This window comes from Mustela putorius, unplaced genomic scaffold (assembly GCF_011764305.1).
Source record: "Mustela putorius furo isolate JIRA1106 unplaced genomic scaffold, ASM1176430v1.1 tig00000596_pilon_pilon_pilon, whole genome shotgun sequence".
In the NCBI taxonomy this organism is placed as follows: Eukaryota; Metazoa; Chordata; class Mammalia; order Carnivora; family Mustelidae; genus Mustela; species Mustela putorius.
The window spans coordinates 3,479,084-3,496,615 of record NW_025421428.1 but is presented as its reverse complement, the minus strand read 5'-3'; the positions used below and the strand labels follow the sequence as shown (position 1 = coordinate 3,496,615).

Sequence of the window (17,532 nt, the reverse complement as noted above, 5' to 3'; positions counted from 1 at the left end):
CTACCAACTGAGTCAGCCAGGTGCCCCTATACTTGTATTTTACATACAAATGTTAAGTGGTGGCCCAGAGTTCACTGCTAAGATAAAACTGATTGTCACAGGCGCCTGGGTGGCTCAGTGGGTTAAGCCACTGCCTTCGGCTCAGGTCATGATCTCAGGGTCCTGGGATCGAGTCCCGCATCGGGCTCTCTGCTCAGCAGGGAGCCTGCTTCCTCCTCTCTCTCTCTCTGCCTGCCTCTCTGCCTACTTGTAATCTCTGTCAAATAAATAAATAAATCTTTAAAAAAAAAAACAAAACTGATTGTCACATAAGTTTCCAGTGATTTTAAGTAATCATCAATCCACTCTATTATGGAACAGAGAACAACAGATGTATAATATAAAGCTATTGATAATTATCAGATTATTAATATCATATATAATATGCCTTCAGTATATGGCTGACATATTTGAAAACTACCTTCAAGTAAGAGAGATATGAAGAAAGCCACAAATGCTCTGAACAGTTAACTGACAGAGCTGCGAAAGCTGCCCTTTCATCATGTCCTCCTGATATAAGTCACCTTTTTTCTCAGGCAAAGAAGAACTCAAGAAAGAGGCAGTCAAATACTCAGATTTCAAGTAACAATTTCCATCTCTACAAAGAGAAGGAAACACTTTTCTCTTGCTAGGAAACAGAAATGCTTAAGCAGAATTCTTGTCAACAAAGCAAGTCATTCAAACCAGAATGCCCATCTTGAAAGGAGGATGCAAAAAAGAAAGAGCACTATCTAGGATTTCATTAGTCATATGAGAAATCAAATTCTCTAAGTTATGCACAGATCAGAAAAAGAATTATTATAAGAAAAAAAAGAGGAGAGTAGCAACAGCTATTTTTTCCTCCAAGGAAAGTAACCTAATTATTTAACAAAATCAGATTCTCTGGGTTGAAAAGGCCTTTTATTCATTTAATCCATCTGCCTAGCAAATGCCTTTTATCTTTTCTCTAAGCCCTGGTCATATATGCCTGTTTCAGTGACAGCAATCCCATTCCAGAGTTATTACATTTTGTCTCAGGACAGTTATTAGAAATCTCTCTCTCTCTTATTTTTTTAAGAGAGAGAGAGTGCCCGTGTGCGAGCTTGTGGAGAGGTGGGTTCCTTAGGGAGGAGGGGTCAGAGAGAGAATCCTAAGCAGGCCCCATGCTCGGCCTGGAGCTCCATCTCATGACCTTGAAATCGTGACCTGAGCCAAAATCAAGAGTCAGATGCTCAACTAACAGCCACCCAGGTGTCCCTAGAAATTCCTCATTGCTAAATGAAAAATTGCTTTGTTATAATTCTATTTGCCATTTCTTAATTTTATCTCAGGAACTTTGGTCCCTCCTCCACGAAACAGACCTTTGACTCTCTGAAGATAACTGTCAGAGCTCACTAGATCCTCTCTTCTCCAGCTTGAGCACCCCTGTTGCTTTAGCCACTCCTCACAGGGCATGGTCTCAAGGCCTCTGAAGTCTCTCGGGCTGGCCGAGATATATATATATGTATGTATGTGTGTGTGTATATATATATATATATATATATATAAAAAACACATGTACACATATATGTATGTGTATGCATGTACATATACTTATGTATGTATGTGTATTATATGTATATTATATACATGTACATACATATATATGTGTGTGTATTATATATACTACTATTATATAGACTACCTTATAGCATCATACTTGATACAGGGTTGTACAGCTTGCTTTTCTTACATAGCAATATGGAGCGGACATACCTCCATATTAGGACATACAGCTCTATCTCATTTTAATAGCAACACAATTATTCTATCAGATGGATATCCACTGAGGGACATTTCAGCTATTTTTCATTATTTTACTAATATAAAAAATACTGTAGTGAATGACCATTGTATGTATGTGTATATATACAGATATATGTGTATATATGTAGATATATACAGTCTTGCTACAATTTCTATAAAATGCATTAGAAATGTATATCATATATAACTATTGTATATTAAATAAGTATATATATATATCTAATATATAGAACATAGGATATATCCCTTTAATAAAATGTATAAAATAAAATTTGGACAATTTTGCCAATTTGCCTTCTAAAAGTTTTTGCCAATGTACAGTCTCACCAACAATGTTGTTAAAAATAAAATATAAACATCTAGGGGCAGTCTGACCAACTCTTCAGTCAGGGGGCTCCACTGTCCTCCTTTATTTTGGATACCGTATTTCACAATTTACTGCAGGCCAGGAGAGTATTCATCCTTTGGGGACCCATGTCACACAGTGCATGGTAAACTACAATTTGTAGAAACTTCTGCACAAATTTCTGTTAAACCACATCTTCCCCATTCTATGATCAAGAAGTTTTATTTTTAGACCCAAGAAGAAAGAATTCTCTATTTCAAGAGAATATAGTCAAAGCAATGTAAAACACAGGCTTACCAATTCATTTTTTGTGTTTAGGTTACTCTCCATCTCCTCATAGCTCTGTTTTTGTAGCTTGGCCTCCTCTTTCAGTGATTTGTTCAATTTATCTTGACTTTTAATTTCCTCAAGGAATCTTGTCTGTTCGCTCCTCAGCTCTTCAATTTCCATTATCTTCTTCTCCAGATCTCTTTCCAGTCTTTCTATCTCATCTGCCAACACAAATTTAAAAATTTATTAATCGTTATATTTTTTTACTTGAAGAAAGGTAAGAATACTTCTCAAATAATTGTCTTAGAATAATAAAAGAACAATTCTACTTTGAAAATTATTCGGTATGGTTTTGGAGAAAAAAAGACAATCTTGACCTAGCAAGTGATTTATATCAAAAAGTAAGAAGGCATTATCATCCGGATAACAATTTTAAAAGATAACGCATTAGAGGGCACCTGGGTGGCTCAGTCGATTAAACATCTTGGTTTCAGCTTAGGTCGTGATTTCAGGGTTGTGAGATCTGGCCCAGTACCTGGCTCCACATTCAGTGAGGAGTCTACTTGAAGATTCTCTCCCTCTACATCCACCCCCCACCACCACCACTCTCTAGCTCTCTCAAATAAATAAATAAATAAATAATTTTTTTAAAAAAAGATAACACTTTACTTCCAAGTATTTCATTCAATTAGGATGTTGGTAAATGAGGTTTTTCCCCAGGTCTCCTATTTAAAAACTTGCAATATTTTATCTTATCTGATAGTAATAATTACACTTAAAGGATGCTGCAAGGAGGTTTGCAAAATACTATGATTTTAAAAATCCTTCAGAGGCTCCCTACTATGGACAGGATAGCTTCCAAAACTTACATGAAGAACTTAACAAAGATATTCATGATTTATGGGACACCTGGGTGGCTCAGTGGGTTAAGCCGCTGCCTTCAGCTCAGGTCATGATCTCGGGGTCCTGGGATCGAGTCCCGCATCGGGCTTTCTGCTCAGCGGGGAGCCTGCTTCCCTCTCTCTCTCTCTCTCTGCCTGCCTCTCTGTCTACTTGTGATTTCCCTCTGTCAAATAAATAAATAAATCTTTAAAAAAAAAAAAAAAAGATATTCATGATTTGGTCCCAAACTCCCTTTCCGGCCTTATTTTTAAGTACACCCAAATGTAGCCTTTCTGAAGTGACTCCACTTCTTGAGATTTGTGATGTCTCTCCTCTTACCTGAAAGCTTTTTTTTTTTTTTTAAGGTTTTATTTATTTTAGAGAGAGAGAGGGAAGGGCAGAGGGGAAGGGAAAAGGACTGGCAGACTCCCCGCTGAGCACAGAGCTAGTCCCGCGGCTCGATCTCACAACCTTAGATCACTACCCAAGCCAAATTCAAGAGTCGGATGCAGCCTTTTTTTTCAAACCTCTGTCTGGAACTTTCTTCCTCTATCTCCTACTGGCCTATTTTGTACTATTCTGGTCTTAGTTTTGAAAAATATTTTGAGAGGCCTGCCCTGACTTTATGCTCTCCACAGGTGAGATGCTTCCCAGAAATGCTCTCAGGTTACCCTGTACTTCTTCTTTTTTATTTTTTTAAAAAGATTTTTATTAGATTTTTTTTTTTTAATTTATTTGACAGAGAGAGATCACAAGCAGGCAGAGAGGCAAGCAGAGAGAGAGAGAAGGAAGCAGGCTCCCGGCTGAGCAGACAGCCCAATGCGGGGCTCGATCCCAGGACCCTGGGATCATGACCTGAGCCGAAGGCAGCGGCTTAACCCACTGAGCCACCCAGGCGCCCCTTTTAAAAAGATTTTATTTATTTATTTGACAGACTGAGATCACAAGTAGGCAGAGAGGTAGGCAGAGAGAGAGGAGGAGCAGTCTCCCCGCCGAGCAGAGCCCGATGAGGGGCTCAATCCCAGGACCCTGGGATCATGACCTGAGCTGAAGGCAGAGGCTTTAACCACTGAGCCACCCAGGTCCCTCACCCTCTCCTTCTGCTGTGCCCTTCATCACACAATGAGTTATAAAATGTGATCAAATGGCTAGGCATCTGCCTTTCCCACTAAAGCTTTGTAAAAGCAGAAACTGCATCTGTCTAGCTCACTGCTGGATGCCAAGAGCCTTAAAGGCTTCTAATAAATATTCAGAGTCATAAATAATCCTAAGTAAATGAAACATTTCCCCCAAAAGTGTATTTATGAGGACTTTCCTTTGCATTATTTATATTTTTAAAGATTCCAAACATAAACTTTAGGGTAACAAATACTGAGTTGGGGGGATCCAAACTAATAAAAATTTACCATATTTCTCAAGGATTGTATCAAACTGTTTTTGTAAACCAAAGTGGACTAACATCAATTTCAAATGGCTGGACCTACAGACACATTTCCCAATGCTCTAAAATAGCTATTTCATACTTTCTTCTTTCTCTTCAAATCTCCCATAGTCCTTCCATTTTCTTTCTCAGCTGACGACCTCATTTTTCACCGAGAAAAGAGACCCCACCCATAGGAACTTTCTCATTTTCGCACCACCAAAGCAACAAAACTTTGCATCTTTGCAGAGATGCACACATCTTTGCTCCCTCCTGAATTAGAGTCCCTCTTATCAAGAGACAATCTTTCCTCTTTTTCTCTGATGTCATCTTGTCTTTTCAAGGACCATAAGAATTGAGCCATACTGGTCTCTCCACTCCACCCTCAAATATGCTCTTCCTTTCTCTGGTTACTAGCTTTGAGGTTTACTACATTTGCTTCTGTCCATTTCCTGGTTTGGAAGCTACTGGTGAATTTTTTTATTTTAACTTAAACTCTTTTTTTTTTTTTTTAAGATTTTATTTATTTGTCAGAGAGAGAGAGGGCAAGAGAGCGAGTACAGGCAGACAGAATGGCAGGCAGAGGCAGAGGGAGAAGCAGGCTCCCTGCTGAGCAAGGAGCCCGATGTGGGACTCGATCCCAGGATGCTGGGATCATGACCTGAGCATGGGCAGCTGCCCAACCAACTGAGCCACCCAGGCGTCCCTAACTTAAACTCTTTTTAAAAATCCATTTATTAGGTACTAGGAGAGAGAAATTGTGGGAGGAAATTTCAAACCTTCACCCAAATGTGTCCCTTCCATTCACTCTTGGATCATTTGTTCGAACCACTCCTTAACTGCATTGGTTAAGATAATTATGTATTGCCTATCTAAAGCACTTCTCTGTCCTCATCTTACTTTTTCTTTATTCTCTGCAACATTCAACCTAGCTGACCACTTCCTCTCATGAAATCTTCTTGGGGCTTTTACAACCCACTGTTTCCTGGGTTTCTGCTTACTCAGCCTCTCTTTCTCAGTCTCCTTAAATGGCTCACCTTGCTCTTCTCAACCCGACTGAGAAAGCCAATCAATTCCAGTGGGATTAAAAATCCCTGTTAGGCTGACAACCATCACATTTATAACTCTTTGAAATCCAGGCTCACATTTCTAACCCTCTTCTAGGTTGTCTCACAGACATTCAAACTCACCACTCTAAAGTCTCCCTTTTGTATACATAATATCACCAATCCAACCACTTACTCAAGCCAGAAGCCTGGGAATTACCCAATTCATTAGAAAGTATTGCTGGGCACCTGGGTGGCTCAGTGGGTTAAGCCGCTGCCTTCGGCTGATTCTACCTCCAAAACTGATCTATTCCACATCCACCATCTAAATTCAGGCCACCAACACTTCTAGCCTAGATTCCTGCAATAGCCTCTGGACAGGTCCCCTTATCTCCATTTGTCCTGCTCCAAATCATTCTCCATTCTGCACTAAAAAATAATCTTTAAAAAAACATTTTAATTCCAGTATACTTGACATGCAGTGTTCTATTAGTTTCAGGTGTACAATATAGTGATTGAATTCTATGCATTACTCAGTGCTCATCAGGCTAAGTTATGTACTCAAGATAATCTTCTTAATAAGAGATCACGTCCCACTGCTGCCTAAAAATTCCTAATAGTTTCCTACCTCACCTGAAATAAAACCCAAGCTACAAGTCCCTGTGTCATCTCTCCCTTCCCCCAGCTCTCTCAACTTTTTCTTGAGCTATCATCCAGTCATACTGAACCTTTACTTCCTTCATTTACCAGCAGCTTTCCAACCTCAAAGTGCAAGCTGGTTGTCTCTCTGAATGTCTTTCTTTACATGGCTAATCTTCTCCTACCTATGTCGTCAGCTTATATGTCACTTCTCAGAGAGTCATTTCTTTACACCACCTTTGCCCAAAGGGGGGTTTTCTCCTCTGCTACTTTATCTGGATTTGCGTGCTTTTTGTCTTTCTTTTCCATTAAAATACAATCTACATTGAGGCCCATACCATATGTCTTGTTCACCATTGTGCCCTTAGTGCCAGATATAATGCCTGGTTCACAGTACATGCTCAATAAATATTTAATCCTTAATGATATTAATGTATAATTGTTGTATAATGATGCTTATGCTAATTTATTTATGGGGGTATTTTCCAAAAAAATTTTAATAGCATTATAAAGCTCAAACTTCAATATATTTTTCTAGATAACTTCTCAACATAAATTCCTCCCCCGCCCAAATTTAGTTTTTTTAAATGTCACTTTACCTAAACTGAATCTCTCAAAAGCTTCTTGTCTGTCCTGAGTAGTCACCGGCTGACCTTCCAAACTTTCTAATGAGCGAAGGTGAAAAATAGTAAACTGCATGTAATGAGGAAGGGTCACAATTGGATTTTCAAGAAGGATCAGAGATGTCAAATCTTGAAGTGGTTTCAGTTTGCTTACATCTTGGAGCTGAAATGATATATAACATTAGTATTAGTGTAATTTAGTTTTAAAATAATAAAACATACCTAAAGAAAATAATAATCAAGAAAATTGCTACCAACACGGCAAGGAACCTATTCATAGAACCTATTATCCAAAACTAGTGGTGTGAGGGGAGGAATGGAAAGTATTTGAGTATCTATAGTGTATCAGGGCAGTATTAGGCATTTTCCATATGCCATTTCATTTATGACTCCTCATAACAATCTATGATAGAAACAACATCTTAATTTTGTAGACAAAGATATTACGGTTAGAAGAAGTTAAATAACTTCCCCAAAGCTCAGTGCTTACAAATGAACAAAACAGGATTTGAATTCGTCCATGTAACTTTAAACCTATTATTTATGCATTATACTGACTGAACACATCAAAAATATAAATGGCTATAAGAAAGATTTTGGAGAATCTTCAGATAACAGTTATAATTGATAGTTAAAAGAAATTAGTAAGGATACAGGATACTCACATTTTTTTTAAAAGATTTTATTTACTTCTTTGTCAGACAGCAATCACAAGTAGGCAAAGAGGCAGGCAGAGGTGGGGGCGGGGGAAGCAGGCTCCCCGCTGAGCAGAGAGCCCGATGCAGGGCTCTATCCCAGGACCCTGAGATCATAAGCTGAGCTGAAGGCAGAGGCTTAACCCACTGAGCCACCCAGGTGTCCCCAGGATACTCACATTTCTAGAAGATTTTTATGTTTATACAAAGAGGAACTTTAAAAGGTTAAGAAATAGGGATGCCTGGGTGGCTCAGTCATTAAGCGTCTGACCTCAGCTCAGGTTATGATCCTAGGGTCCTGGGACGGAGCTCCATATCAGGATCCCTGCTCAGTGGGGAATCTGCCTCTCCCTCTCCCACTCCCCCTATTTGCATTCCCTCTCTCGCTATCAAATAAATAAAATCTTTTAAGAAATAATTAAGTAAAAATAAAAGGTTGAGAAATACTACTCCTAATACCCCGTATAAATAAATCTTTCACAAGTGAATGCATATCACTCTTACTGATGCCAATGTCAAATATAAATTGGGATGAGAAAGTCATGAAAAATTAGAAATGATTAATAAATATTTTTGAATGATTTTCCTGTTAAATAAATTAGTTGACACTGAGTACTATCTAACAATCGACTACTTGGAAGAATATTTACAGTAAATTTTAGATTCACGGCTACCTCTTTGCATCACAGCATACACCTCAAGAGCTCCAAGGTCATGCTATGCCACATGGTAGAGGGTTTGGCTCTGAGGCTCTTGGACTGTTGCAGTGAAATGGTACAGAATCACCTTACCAGACCTTTATAAAGATGAAATAAGAAAGCATAGACATTGCAACCTGCACAGTAATTAAACAAATGTTGTTCATCATTATTGGTTTCCACTGGTGAAGGTTTAAGGAGATATTTAGTGTTTTAAAGTTTTTATAACATTTTCACATCTATCATTTTATCTGAGCCCCATAACACCCTCGCAAAGAAGGCAGGGTAGGGTTTGTTTTCTCCAATTTAAACAATGTGTTTTGGAGAGATAAAGGGCTTTTCCAAGGTCACAGAAGGCAGGTCTAGACCCATATTAGAAAGCACATCTTTTACTGTCTTCTCTATGACTGATGTTCTTTAAGTATGTTTTCTTCAATTTTAATATAGATTAAGTAAATTAATGTTTTTATTCACCAAATACTTATTAAACACCTAATATATAAATAGAAGAAAATAATAAATTATACTCCAAAGGAAAGCATACACGATTACTAGATTATGCAAGCCATGATAACAAAGTTGCTCCATAATAAAGAGCTAGGGATTAAACCTGACACTGACAATAACTCTTAAAACACCTGACACTATAATTAAGCTTAATTCATAAGTTTGAAAAAATAAAAAAATAAAAAAAGAGCTCGGTTTCTGGCATTCAGTGACCTGGACTCTGGCACAAGTTGTGTGACTTGGGTAAGAGACCTAACCTGAAAATGGGCAAAAGACGGTACTACCTAACTGATAGTATTAAAAAAATAATCCCTTTACTGCCTCTCTAAGTAAAGTTTTCTGAGGCTCAAATGAAATGATAGATGCAAAAATCCTAAGAGATCAACTCTCAGTTACCATGGAACCAGGCAAAAACAGAAATCCCTACATTTAATTACCCTAGAGTCCTAGGTTATGCCTAAATTTGATGTCTGGTCAAAGGACCAAGAAACTTCAAAGAAGAAATCTCTCTTGGAAAAAAAAAAAAAGATTTTATTTATTTATTTGACAGAGAGAGAGAGAGAGAGAGAAAGCATAAGCAGGGTGAGCAGCAGAGGGAGAGGAAGATAGTGGCTCCCCACTGAGCAGAGAACTCAATGTGGGGCTTGATCCTAGGATCAAGACCTGGGCCGAAGACAGATGCTTAACTGACCAAGCCAACCAAGTGTCCCAAGAAATCTCATTTTTCAAAAACTTATATTTTAATATTTTTTCAACAAGTCTAAAAATTTGGAAAAAAAAAATTCTTGCTACTTTGAATAACTTACCGATGATATCTTGTTGCCTTTCAGATTGAGGACTCGCAAAGATTTTAACTTCTTCCCTAACCATACTGGGATACGTTCAATTTCATTTCCTGCAAGGTTTAGCTTTTGCAGATTATACATATTTTCTATGCCTTCAATTTTGCTGGAAACCAAAGGATAAAATCAAATTTAGTAAATACAATGGTAGAGTTCCTCAACTGTTTGCTTAAGAATGATAGCCACATAGTTTTTATGTGGGGTTACTTTCGTAATTATAATTTGTTAACCTTTTTTATAAATGAGAACCAAACAAAAGTGGCTAAACAGAAATTGACCAGAACAGCTAAGCTGCCAACTTTTCATTACTGGGTCTAGGAATCCTACCTATCTTACTATCAGACTTTAGGATCCCACAACACAGAAAAGGAGAGTCTATCCATGGCATTACCACTACGCACAAGGAGCAGTACTAGCGGACAGCCAGGGGAGAACTGAACCACTCAACAGTACATTTTCCTATGGTGTACACAGCCCTGTACAAGAGATATCCTTATTACCCTAAGTCATCACCAAAAGATTAGCTATGACACAGTAGGGTATGTCTGCCATTTTGAACTGATGGACTCTCTAGAACACTATATTTATGAACATAAATATTTTAGTTAGAATATTTAAATCAATAAAACATTTATCATTCATATTGATGAATTTTCACTGATAAGATATTTTCCCAATTTAATTGATTACAATTTAATTGTCATTTTAAGTCCCTGGTAAATTTTCTATGGACAAATATTTCCAAACTTCTTTATTTTTATTTTACTGAAATTATTTTTATCAGGATTAATTTTTTATACAAATTTCACATTAAGGATTTGATTTCGTTTTTTCCCCTCTTTCATTTTCTGCCATATTAGAGCTTCTGCCACTGTTAGCAGTTTTGTTTTGTTGGCTACAATATCTTCCAAGTCTAAGGTGGGGGAAGTATACAGGTATAAAGATTTTTAATATTTGATAATTGCATCATTTTGTTTTTAATAAGTGTTCTATGTGTGGTTTTTGCTACTGTCAGTTTTATTATGTTTATTTCTCAAGTAATACATATTATGAAATGGAAGCATAACTGAGTATATTATAGCAATAAACAAAGAACATCAGGATAAACACATAGGATCAAAATACATTGAAATATCTTTAAGATCAAAATGACAGGGTTAAAACACTGCTTCATGTCAACTTTCTTAATGGAATAAGGCAGTGAGTGGATCAAAGACTCTGTGAAAAGTTCCTGTCAAAATGGAATTAAAGTAAAATTTGGTGTTCGTGTATCTCCTTCTTTGATAATGCTAGAAAGATATTATATTGTACTTCAGCAGTGCCAAAACATGAAAGCAGTTATCACATGTGAAGGGCTAGACTAGCACTGAATGAGGATCCAAGTGCCTGCTGTTTCAAAGAACTCTTGCAATTCAGTAATGTGGGCAACATCGACCTACCTCTTCAACAAAGACACCACTGCAATGCTACCTAAAGAAGCACTTACTTACCAGATTTTGTTATACGATAAGTTGAGTTCACGTAATTTTGACAGCTTGTCCAATTTCTCAATCTTCCCTATTAGATTATAGCTGAGATTCAGTACTTCAAGTTTAACGCATTTTTCCAAATTTTCGATATACTAATTGGAAACAAATGAATAAATACTTTATATGACAGGCACCTTAACATAAAGTACGTGTATTTATGTGCATCAGGGGCTGTTTTGATCAGTCACCAGAGAATAATAAATGCTTCCTGCTCTCCTGAACAATCCCTTGCTACAGCTTCCTTCACCCAGGAATAGAAGCTCTCCTTGCCCCTCAGTGGACAACACTTCCTATGTATCAATAAAATCAAGATGATCCAACAAGTCCACGTCAACTTTTCTAAGCCTCTCCCACCTCTCCTTGAAGTTGAGCTAGGTACTATCCTCTTATACAACCTCATCTACCTTCTCCCTCCACGGTCTTGCATCTTTAATCTCTTTCACTCCTGGATCTTCCCCCTCAAGTATAAAACATCACTATTTCATGGATACCCGTCATACTTAGTACATACCACATGTACCACTGGGCAATGGATACCAGTGAGCTAGACCACGTTCTCACAAGAATTGTGTACATTTGCTCCTTCTGCCTTCCATTTATTCTATTGGGAAGGCAAAATATCTTATGCTTTTACCATGTATTCAAATAGCTCTCCCCAAGATGGTCATCCACACACCCATTCCACAAATATTTATCAAACATGAATTATGCGCCAGGGCTGTTCTAGGTACTAGAAATACACTGGTGAGTAAGGAGACCAAGGTTCTTGCTTTCATTCACAGAGAAAGCCCCTATATAAACAACATTTCAACTGAAGTGTACTAACAAGAAAATAAAGATAACGTGATGGGGCAGCATGCAAGGCACCAAGGTGGCAGATCTGTCTGCTATGTTCACTGCATAGGCATAAATGCCTGGCACGCAGTGGGCACTGAAGAAATATTTGTTGTTGAAAAGAATGAGTCATGGAGAAGGTAGCTAATGGCAACTGGGTGGTAAAAGAAGGCCTCACAGAGGAAGTACACTGAACTGAGACCTTAATAACAAGAAACCAGCTGTGTGAATATCTCGGGGCAGAGATTAACAGGCAGAGTAGAAAAATACAAAGGCCCTAAAAGACGGAATTTGGTTGGTTTGAGAAATAGAAGGGCTTTTTAACTGCCAAATCCAAAAGGCTTTTTTTTTTCTGAATCATGTCTTTAAAAAAAATTTTTTTTTAATTATCATGTTCATTTAGTCAGCATTGAGTACATCAGTAGTTTTTGATGTAGTATTCAAGTGACTTCTAAGTATTCATCCTATTTAATGATTCTGTGACATTTTATATCATCCATTCCTGCTTGAAATTCTCCCTCCTTTGGCCTCCATTAATCATACTCCTAGATCTTCTGTTCTAATAGCCCCTTCAGACTTCTTCACTGGGTATGCCTCTCCTGTGGGTGCTTTCTCTCTCTCTCTGCCTCCCCTTCACTATTTCTCCTCTTAATCCCAGGCATTCCTCTAGGAAGCTCTAAGTTCCCAGAGATCAGAAACTAAGCTTATTTACCTGTATACTTATTCCCACAGCCTAACATAATGCCTGGCATATAATAACCATTCAGTAAATATTTACTACTCTAATTTCATTTTTGCAACTTGTAAACTCCAGAATGTCTCCTTTTTCCTTTTTAATTACACAAGACATAAATATACTCTAATAAAAATTTCAAACGAAACGTAAGAAGCCCTCTTTATGAAGAACCCAGGCCCCTAAAAAAAATCCCACTGATCAAAGGTAACCATTGTTAAGAGGCTGACATATAAACATCTGTATCTTTCTATTCATTTACATTCATATAAACACATATAGAAAAACAGAATTTTTAGAACTTACTATACAAAATGTTTTAGAATTTTTTTCATTAAGTGCACTGCAGACATTGTCCCACATTAATACATAGAGCTCTAACTTATTTTTTAAAGAAACTTAATAGTACCTCATCGTCTACAGAACCATAATTTATTTAACCAGTTCCCTATTGATAGAAATTTGGTTATTTCCAATTTATTCTATTTTAAATAATGCTTAATAAACATGACTACATAGGGGCGCCTGGGTGGCTCAGTGGGTTAAACCTCTGCCTTTGGCTCAGGTCATGATCTCAGAGTCCTGGGATCGAGCCCTGCATCGGGCTCTCTGCTCAGTGGGGAGACTGCTTCCCCCTCTCTCTGTGCCTACCTCTCTGCCTACTTGTGATCTCTCACTCTCCTTGTCAAATAAAATAAAAATCTTTTAAAAAAATGACTATATAGATACTTCTGGATACTGTGCATGTGATATTGGTAGAATAGACATCAAGGAGTAGAACTGCTGGGTTAGTAAATATAAATTCAGTAAGTATAAACTCAATTGCTGAATCAAATAAGCAGACTTGATATTTGGATAAATTCTATCAAACTGTCTTTCTAAAATGCAGGAGCTTTGTGTAGTCCCACTAAGACAATATGATAATACTCACTTCCCACATCTTTCTGAACACGGAAATAATCCTTTTAATTCTTGTCCATTGACATACAAGAATGAAAATCTTATCAAACAATTGTTTTCCTATTATTTGATATTAATAAAGTTAAACATATTTTCATATTATTATTAGCCATTTATAATACTTTTGTGAATGCCTTGTTCATATCCTCTGCACATTTTCCATTGAGTTGTCTCTCTTACTGAATTGTATAATTGTATAAGCTCTCTATATTATATGGATATTGTTATATATGTTGAAAACACTCCCTGAGAGTTTAACTTTTTAAAAGATATCTTTCATTAAACACTTTAATCTTTATGAACACTAAATCTGCCAATATTTTTCTTTGTGGCATTAAGGTTGGTGCTTGCTTAAAGGGCTTTCCCAACTCTAAGATTTAAAATATACCCTCCTATATTCCTTCCTAATACTTCCTAATACTTCTATAAGCATTTTTGTGGGTTTTGTTCTGGTTTCTGGAATTAATTTTTGTGACTAATGTAGTAGACATCTAAGTTTATATGTTTTCCAATTAAAAAGTTTAAGTTGTCTTTTACAATGTGTTCATGTGTACAGTTTACAAATAAAGTAATAAACACTCCAGAGCAGAGATCAGCAAATTTTTTATCGAAAAAGCCACATAGTAAATATTTTTGGTTTTATGGGCCATAAGGTCTTTTTGACAACTATTTACCCCTGCTACTGTACTGCAAAAACAGCCACAGACAATGTGTATACAAATGAGTGTGACTGTGTTCTAATAAAGTTTTATTTACAAAAATAGGTGGCAGGCCTGATTTGGCCTATAAGTTATAGTTTGCCAACCCATCTCTAGAAAGAATACAGTAATGTATAGAATAATAAGAGCTTATGAATGTGAAGATGTCATACTTATGATACAGAACTTTCACTGGAAACAATACAAGGTCTTCTACAAATTAGGTGACATTAGGATGAGATGATACTATAAATCTAATAAAATCTTTTAATTTTTAGTTTTAAAACAGAGAAAACTTTTTAAAAAATGCTGGTAACCTACCCTAAATTTCTTGCCACCATCTTTAGCAAGTGAAAGGTTCAGAGACTTCACCAAAGCCAAATTGTCCTGTTTAGTAAGTTTTTTAACAAGGGCCTCTGTAATATATCGAACTCCTGCATGTGAATCAGCTTCTGAAATGACAGAAACAGATCATCATCAGTAGAACAGGACATCTCTGAAAAACAAATTATTTTGATGTTATATAACCAAAAAATATTTTTTAAGCCATACAAATATAAAAAGAGCTGGTTAGTTCTAATAACTGCAATGTTTTAATAATATTTTACTTTATTTAGCTTTACAATAATTGCATACATCTACAGTAATGTCAGTAAGTTATGCTTCACAAATATTAGTTCTGTGCCAAGCTTGTACTATATACTTTACACTTACAATTTAATTTGTACATTTAAAATAAAAATTACTCAAAAAACTACTGGACCACGAGGGGAGAATTTGAGAGATAACTGAAACCATAAGATGAAATAATATTAGAATAGCTGGGATCCCAGAAGAAGAAGAAAGCGAGAAGAGGGAAGAAGGTATATTGGAGCAAATTATAATAGAGAATTTCCCTAATATATCAAAGAGAACAAGCATTAAAATCCAGGAGGCACAGAGAACCCACCTCAAAATCAATAAAAATAGGTCCACACCCCATCATCCAATAGCAAAACTTACAAGTCTTAGTGACAAAGAGAAAATCCTAAAAGCAGCTCGGGAAAAGAAGTCTGTAACATACAATGGTAAAAATATTATTTTGGCAGCAGATTTATCCACAGAGACCTGGAAGGCTAGAAATAACTGGCATGATATATTCAGAGAACTAAATGAGAAAAACATGCAGCCAAGAATACTATATCTAGCTAGGCTATCATTGAAAACAGAAGGAGAGATAAAAACCTTCCAGGACAAACAAAAACTAAAAGAATTTGTAAACACCAAACCAGCCTACAGTAAATACTGAAAATACCTTCAGGAAATCTCTCTCTCTAAGCAGAGAGAGAGCCTAAAAGTAGTAGACCAGAAAGGAACAGAGACAATATACAGTAACAGTCACCTTACGGGCAATAAAGTGGCACTAAATTCATATCTTTCAATAGTTACTCTGAATGTAAATGGGCTAAATGCCCCAAACAAAAGATAAAGGGTATCAGAATGGATAAAAAACCAAAATCCATCAATATGCTGTCTATAAGAAACTCATTTTAGACCCAAAGACACCTCCAGATTTAAAGTGAGGGGGTGGAAAACAATTTACCATGCTAATAGATGTCAAAAGAAAGCTGGGCTGGCAATCCTTATATCAGATAAATTAGATTTTAAGCTAAAGACCATACATAATAAGAGATGAGGGGGGACACTGTATCATATGCAAAGGGTCTGTCCAACAAGAATATCTAACAATTTTAAATATCTATGCCCCTAACATGGGAGCATCCAACTATATAAATCAATTAATAACAAAATCAAAGAAACACATCGACAATAATATAATAATAGTAGAGAACTTTAACACCCCCCTCACTGAAATGGACAGATCATCCAAGCAAAAGATCAATAAGGAAATAAAGGCCTTCAATGACACACTGGACCAGATGGACAGCACAGATATATTCAGAACATCCCATCCCAAAGCAACAGAATACACATTCTTCTCTAGTGCAAATGGAACATTCTCCAGAATAGATCACATCCTGGGTCACAAATCAGGTCTCAACAGGTACCAAAAGATTGGGATCATTCCCTGCATATTTTCAGACCATAACACTCTGAAGCTAGAACTCAATCACAAGAGGAAAGTTGGAAAGAAGTCAAATACATAGAGGCTAAAGAGCATCCTACTAAAGAATGAATGGGTCAGTCCAAGAAATTAAAGAAGAATTGAAAAAATTCATGGAAACAAATGATAATGAAAACACAACTGTTCAAAATCTGTGGGACACAGCAAAGGCAGTCCTGAGAGAAAAGTATATAACGATACAAACCTTTCATAAGAAATAAGAAAGGTCTCAAATACACAAACCTAACTCTACACCTAAAGGAGCTGGAGAAAGAACAGCAAAGAAAGCCTAAACCCAGCAGCAGAGAGAAATAATAAAGATCAGAGCAGAAATCAATGAAATAGAACCAAAAGAACAGAAGAACAGAACAACGAAACCAGGAGCTGGTGTTTTAAAGAATTAATAAGGTTGATAAGTCCCTGGCCAGACTTATCAAAAGGAAAAGAGAAAGGACCCAAATAAATAAAATCATAAATGAAAGAGGAGAGATCACAACCAACACCAAAGAAATACAAACAATTTTAAGAGCATATTATGAGCAACTCTATGCCAGCAAATTTGACAATCTGCAAGAAATGGATGTATTCCTAGAGATGTATAAACTACCACAACTGAACCAGGAAGAAACAGAAAACCTGAATAGACCAGTAACTAGTAAGGAGATTGAAACAGTCATCAAAAATCTCCCAGAAAACAAGAGCCCAGGGCCAGACGGCTTCCCAGGGGAATTCTACCAAACAGTTAAAGAACAATTAATATCTTATATCCTGAAATTGTTCCAAAAAATAGAAATGGAAGGAAAATTTCCAAACCCATTTTATGAGGCCAGTATTACCTTGATCCCCAAAACAGACAAAAACACCATCAAAAAAGAGAATTAC

The 17,532-nt window shown here is 36.7% G+C and overlaps 1 protein-coding gene across 7 annotated transcripts in view; it reads right to left on the bottom strand.

The window, feature by feature from the left end:
* The window catches only part of CNTRL (centriolin), a 90,237-nt gene that overhangs the window by 60,793 nt on the left and 11,912 nt on the right, over positions 1-17,532 (bottom strand). For all 7 annotated transcript variants that reach the window (XM_045082332.1, XM_045082330.1, XM_045082331.1 and 4 more), the window contains exons 3-7: positions 14,868-14,998; positions 11,283-11,413; positions 9,757-9,898; positions 7,027-7,213; positions 2,468-2,661 (exon numbers count right to left, since the gene is read on the bottom strand). In XM_045082332.1, coding sequence (XP_044938267.1) covers positions 2,468-2,661; positions 7,027-7,213; positions 9,757-9,898; positions 11,283-11,413; positions 14,868-14,998 — 785 coding nt within the window. The remainder of the gene's footprint in view (positions 1-2,467; positions 2,662-7,026; positions 7,214-9,756; positions 9,899-11,282; positions 11,414-14,867; positions 14,999-17,532) is intronic.